This window comes from Salvelinus namaycush, chromosome 35 (genome assembly GCF_016432855.1).
Source record: "Salvelinus namaycush isolate Seneca chromosome 35, SaNama_1.0, whole genome shotgun sequence".
Classification (NCBI taxonomy): Eukaryota; Metazoa; Chordata; class Actinopteri; order Salmoniformes; family Salmonidae; genus Salvelinus; species Salvelinus namaycush.
The window spans coordinates 20,046,625-20,053,012 of NC_052341.1; the positions used below are offsets into that span (position 1 = coordinate 20,046,625).

Below are 6,388 nucleotides of genomic sequence, written 5' to 3' on the forward strand. Positions count from 1 at the left end.
TATTAAATCCGAGGGTTCACATACTTTTTCCACCCTGCACTGTGAATGTTTACACGGTGTATTCAATAAAGACATGAAAATGTATAATTGTTTGTTTGTTATTAGTTTAAGCAGACTGTTTGTCTATTATTGTGACCTAGATGAAGATCAGATCAAATTTTATGACCAATTTATGCAGAAATCCAGGTATTTCCAAAGGGTTCACATACTTTTTCTTGCACTGTATATTTTGCACATGAACCGCCGCCCACTTTGAGCAAGAAATCGTTTATGTTTTTACGTGAAATGCCTGGGTTTGCCTGGGATCACTCGATGAACGGGCCAGCCTTGGAAATTGGGTTTCCAATTTGGCATCTCTGTACAATACATCACATCCATAAGCCTCCTTTACAGCTATAATGATCTACAAATATAGAGATTTTAGCCAAAAAGAGTACAAAGCTTTGGACCAATTGGCATGCTTGTAAGGCTCTGAATGTCCGAAATGGTTCCAACAACATTTCTACTGTTGTCCTTCGTAGTTGTCTGGTATCCGGTGACTTGTCTTGTAGTCCTGAACAGAACTACAGAGTTGATTTTCCTTCCATTCGCTCTTGAAGATGCTTCTTTGAAGATAGTCTAGCCAGCCGTATCGATGTTTCCCCAGTGGGGTGATGAGGGTAGCATAATATGATGGTTTGAGCAGAGCAACAGGATGGTCTTACTTAAATTCGCTTTTGAAGATACCTTACTTAGGACAGCTAATCAGCTGTACCAGTGATTGTCCAGGAGGTGATTTTATTGTCTCCACCTTGGGTTGACATTCAAAGTTTAAACCATTTTAAACATGTAGCTGCCGCATCACGTTTTTTCTGGTGCAATGTGTTAATGTCTTATCCCATCATTTATACCTTTTGCTCGAAATGGGCGGTTCCAGCCAGAAGACACGCTCTCTGACCTCACGTGGGGGGGGAGTGATTACTCACTGTGCAAAGTTATGGAAAACAATTGTCAGTTATAGCTTCTCAAGTCACATCCCTCTCTTAACAAAAACACTTTAATCTTTTTTCATATTACAGTACATGCACAAGCCTTTGTATGGAAACTTCAGCTATGTAGTGTGTGTACTTTCCAAGTTACAGTATTTCCTTTAACTTTTTTAATGACATCACAAAATAACAAACAAAATGACATTAGTGTTATATAGACTGCCTCTGATCATTTCCCACATTTTACTTTAGAAATATTGTTCCAGTATTCCCTTTTGAACGTGTTAGAGTTTCAGCTGGGAAAAGTCTGTTGAGACAAAGCACATTCCTTTGGTGAATTTTTGAGAGCACAGGCCTGGATCTTCTCTCTTGATTTACATCAGGATGTGAGTTGTTAATCCCCATTAATTATTTCCTTCCCCCTCTATGGGTAAGAGGGGGTCTGATTTGAGTTATTCATTGCAAACCTGATCTGACATATTTGGATTCTCATGGACAGTCATGACTGACAGGCTGGTGGATCTTTTGATGCCTCAAAAGCTGTGCTCGCAAGCTCTCTGAGTTCTGAGATTGGCAAACCAACGTGGGCTGTAGGGCCCAAAGTAGTTAATGAAGTTGGAATACATGTTCGACAGAAACATTTGTTTGAACGGTAATAGCTCTTTCATTCCTGTTTCAGTGAGTAGGCCAAAGGAAGCTAAACGAAGCCTATGATAGTGTGCTTGTGGGTGTTCATTATGTGCTTGTTTGACGGTGTTAGCCAGCGAGCTGTCGTGTTTGCGAATCGCAGAACCACTGAATTCTATTTTCAAAGCCGTGGCAAGTTTCGCGAAGTCGTTTTGCACGTTTTGCTGTTGTAGACGGATGAACCTTGTCATGTGTCTATTCCACATTTGCTTCAACAGGTAAAGCCTGTCAGTACCCGTAGCGTTCGGGTAGCCATCCAAGGCGTCCTCTATGTCTCCTAAGAACATCACAGTGTTGTTTGGCTGTCGCAATTTCTGCAGTTTTTTCGCTTATGGCTTTGTGATTTAACGTTCTCAGCCCTTCGGTATAGTTTGGGTTTTCATCGCTACTGAGGTCAGCGATCAATCTTTCCATGGGTGAGGGTTCACTTATTAACAGGGGAATGGGGGGGGGGGGGCACCCTCTGATAGCTTGCTCATTATTATTATTATTTTGTAAAGTTTGGGTTTTGACTTGTTGAAACCTGCAAAAACTATTTTCATCAATTTATAGACGTTAGTGAATCATCAATACTGGATCAGTAACGTGGAAGTTGGACTTCAATGAACTTGCAAAGCAAATGTTATAGATTTTTTACCTTTATTTAACTAGGCAAGTCAGTTAATAACAAATTCTTATTTTCAATGACAGCCTAGGAACAGTTGGTTAACTGCCTTGTTCAGTGGCAGAACAACACATTTTCACCTTGTCAGCTCAGGGATTTGATCTTGCAACCTTTTGGTTTTTAGTCCAACGCTCTGACCACTAGGTTACCTGCCGCCCCAGGTAGCCAAGATTTAGCAATGTTAATGATTAATCACACATGTATAGGCTATCTGGGAATTAAACTTTAATTACCCTGAAAGCGTCGCTGTATCTAGGTTAATATTGACAAGTATAAAATGTTTCATTGGTTGGAACAAGTTAATTTGGTACATAGCCGAATGAGCAACCTGGTAAAAAGGTTTGTTTGGCAATGTTAATTCCTTGTTAAATCGAATGAGACAACGATATCCAATTAGTTGCGATATTATAAAGTGTAACCAGTTGTTACAGATGTGAGAAGACGTTTTGCCCTCACATTGGATTTTTAAAAATTTTAACAATTGTTGCAGATTCTTCACCACAAGGGGTCACTGACCCTGAAAATGGAAATCACACGGGATTCCAGCAAAGGCGGGACTTCGGTCGCCCAAATCGTGGGATTTACGCTGTAAACAAATAAAATGGCTTCTCTCTGTTTGTTAGCTTACCTTCTAATACAAGCTAGCTAATGAGTTAATTGTTACATGATTAATTTAATTCGGTAACAATTAAACATAGTTAGTTTATTAGATACATAACCGTCTTCAGATTAATTTTAAAGTCATGACATGACATTCAAATGTCTCACTGGTGTTATCACTGGTGTTACTGCTCCTCAGTTTTGTTACTGCTGCTGCTGGTAAAACCTGTGATTATCACTAACACCATTGAACTTTTTGTCTATGTAAGTTATTATCAAAGTTCCTACAAATATGCTAGCAACACAAAAAAGCATTGAGTTTTATTACAGTATCTTAACCAAATGCTACTGTGTTAATTTTGTCAGGTATTGCCAACTTAAGTGCAGCAGAGAAACAGAAGCTATAAAATGCAGGGAAACTGCAAAAATACCCCTTTTGTATTTCAATTGAGTGTCAATAGGGGAATTGTAACATATTCCATTACATTTTCTGTTTTAAGATGTAATAAATGGTTGAAGGTGCTTTGAATAATCATGTGACAAGCCATTGGTTACATTATGTGCAGTGTAACATGTGTTTTGTATATATGGTATTTTTACCAACCTAATTATAAGATTATTCAAAAGTAAACATAATAAGGATAGAATTACTACATTTCGATGTAACCTTTTATTTCTCAAAGAAGAAGAGCATTATTTCCACACTAAGGACCACAGCAGGTGTGAGTGCTGGCGTGTTGGTGCTGATTGGTCCTTTAGCGGTACTTCTCGGACAGAGCCAGGGCCACCAGGGCGAGGAACTTGTCCACGGCAACATGGATCTGAGGGGTGAACTCCTCGGCGAACAGCATGGACAAGACCACCATGATGCAGTGGGACAGAATCTGACGAGGGACAAAGAGAGCCAAGAGTTCGTTTGATTTTACTTAGAAAAGTGCAATGACACCTTCTGCAAACGTTATCGGTAGGCTAATACATGGCCCATAAGCCTATAGAGCATATGGTTATATTGGCTATAGTTCGTGAAAATTACCTTGAAGTTGACGGGGTCAACTCTAAGCACGAAGGCGTGCAGCTCGCTCAGAGTAAGGAGACCACCGGCCATGTCATCGATCTTGCTCACCGCCTCGTACAAGCCACCCATGACCGTGATGCCTTGCTTCCTAGCCGGAGCCCCGTTGGGGCTCAGGTCCTTCCAGTGGGCGAAGTAAGACTTGGTCTGGGGGTACACCACGATCAACCTGCATGGAGGAAGGATAGAAATTATTGGTTAGGGTAAGTGGTAATTGCTCTGTCGAACATATCAATACCATTTTGTTTCTGATAAAGGATGCGTTGAATGATCAATTATGCAGTCAGTTTCAGGAACTGGTTTTTATTATTAGAAATTCATATAGGCCTGTTAGAGTTGTATACAATTTCCATAAATCGAATCATTTTAGATAGACTCCGCCCCGTTGTAGCCTAACTGATGATAAAGTATCTTCATTGTTACCTGGCGAGAGCCTCGGCGCCGATCTCGTCGGACCGGCTGGAGACTTTCGCAAAGAAGTCCTTGACGATTACTTTTTCCTTAGCTGACAGGCTCATTTTGGCAAGAGGTTCTGCTGTACCACACAAGATATTCAGACGATGAATGAAGCTTTAGAAGGGTCTGGAGTCAGACGGATCCCGACACCTATTTTATGGCCCAAGACATACATGTCACCAAACCCCACCTCTACTCGTTTTCTATTGGCTATGATGAGATCATTGAGTAAAATGATGGAGTGAGATGGCGCATCAGTTCTGTGAATTTAGGGTGTTGTCTTGTCTTATCGCTTTGGCGTTGCCGCCCTATCTATTAGGGCTAAATATAGCCAAGAAACATTTCTAAAAAAAAAACTTTAGCCTCCTTTTACAGAATAAGGACTTTGATATCTTACGACGAAACAGATATGATCTGTTATAATGCAAATATATATCGAACAAAATATAACGATGACGAAGACGTACTGCTGCTTGCTATTTGACAATAACTTAAGTATGACAATTGATCTGTTCTTATGAAAATAGATGATACTTTGAACCAATTTTTACTTTCTAAAAATGGTGCACAATTAAGAAGATAGAAAAGTGACCGTTTTATAATTGATTGAGTTGCTAACAGAGGAGTGGTGACTTGATATTAACAGATGGGGAAAAAACTGAATGAAGACCAGCATTCGATAGGTTCTCAACGAATATAATGATTTCTAGAATTAAGTGGCTGGTATCATGATACTGAGGGAATGGTATGTGTTATGTACCTGCCTATGTGATGATGAGGAATACTCTGCTTGGGAACAGTATGGCCACAGTGGAGAGACATATGGTCATACATTTTATTGGGATGCTTTCATGAAATAAATGTAAAACGCATATATTCGCCTTTCACTCATAGACTTTCTCAGATCATGTCCGGGCCTACTGTATGTGTTTATAGATAACACTAGGTGTTGCCATTCATATCTTCTAAAACCCCACATAGGTCACAGCTGGACAGTCCCGACCAGCTGCTGCAGGGGCATGCATGGAACAGGTTGCTGTGGGCAGTGGTGGAAAAAGTACTCAATTGTCATACTTGAGCTAAAGTAAAGATACCTTAATAGAAAATGACTCAAGTAAAAGTGGAAGTCACCCAGTAAAATACTACTTTAGTAAAACTCTAAAAGTATTTGGTTTTAAATATACTTAAATATCAAAATTAAATATAATTGCTAAAATGTACTTAAGTATCAAAAGTAAAAGTATAAACCATTTCAAATTCCTTATATTAGGCAAACCAGGGCATGATCTTCTTTTTTTATTTATTGGTGGATAGCCAGGGGCACACTCCAACACTCAGACATCATTTACAAACGAAGCATTTGTGTTTAGTGAGTCTGCCAGATCAGTGGCATTAATGATGACCAGGGATGTTCTCTTGATAAGTGTGTGAATTGGACCATTTTCCTGTCAAAATGTAACGAGTACTTTTGGGTGTCAGAAGAATAAGAAGTAAGACGAATGTAGTGAAGTAAAAGTTGGCAAAAATATAAATAGTAAGGTAAAGTACAGATACCCTGAAAACTACTTAAGTAGTACTTTAAAGTATTTTTACTTAAGTGCTTTACACCACTGGCTGTGGGTCACGTCATGTAGGCTACCTGCTGACATTTAATCATGTATGGATCTGGTGTAGGAATCTTGAAACTCATCCCTGTATATACAGTAGAGAATAAAAAACTTTTGCCAATATGCAAAACTTAAAAAAAAAATGTATATGGGGTCGTTTCCTGCACCAAACAAACTAGCTTTTTCTAAATGTAGCCTACAAGTGGAGATCAATTGTATCTAACAAAACGAAAAACAACCTTAACAGGGGATTAAAAATTTCTGGAATTATAGTGTTTCGCATGACGGATATCAATATGACAACAGCTACAGTAAACTAAAGTAAATTGAAAGT

At 39.2% G+C, this 6,388-nt stretch overlaps 1 protein-coding gene across 1 annotated transcript; it reads right to left on the minus strand.

The window, feature by feature from the left end:
* Positions 1-3,587: 3,587 nt before the first annotated feature.
* Positions 3,588-4,584, minus strand: LOC120029713 (hemoglobin subunit alpha-2-like). The gene is made up of 3 exons (XM_038974982.1): positions 4,415-4,584; positions 3,953-4,160; positions 3,588-3,803 (listed from the first exon to the last, which is right to left on the minus strand). The coding sequence occupies exons 1-3, from the start codon at positions 4,507-4,509 to the stop codon at positions 3,675-3,677; spliced, it is 432 nt and encodes a 143-aa protein (XP_038830910.1). The 5' UTR covers positions 4,510-4,584; the 3' UTR covers positions 3,588-3,674.
* Between the last annotated feature and the right edge of the window lie 1,804 nt (positions 4,585-6,388).

Bases quoted from the DNA above. Each gene is read 5' to 3' on its own strand.
- LOC120029713 (XM_038974982.1), bottom strand. From the start codon at position 4,509: ATGAGCCTGTCAGCTAAGGAAAAAGTAATCGTCAAGGACTTCTTTGCG. The intron at 4,161-4,414 runs GTAACAATGAAG...TCCTCCATGCAG, and splicing joins GGCGCCGAGGCTCTCGCCAG to GTTGATCGTGGTGTACCCCC. The intron at 3,804-3,952 runs GTAATTTTCACG...GTCCCTCGTCAG, and splicing joins TTGACCCCGTCAACTTCAAG to ATTCTGTCCCACTGCATCAT.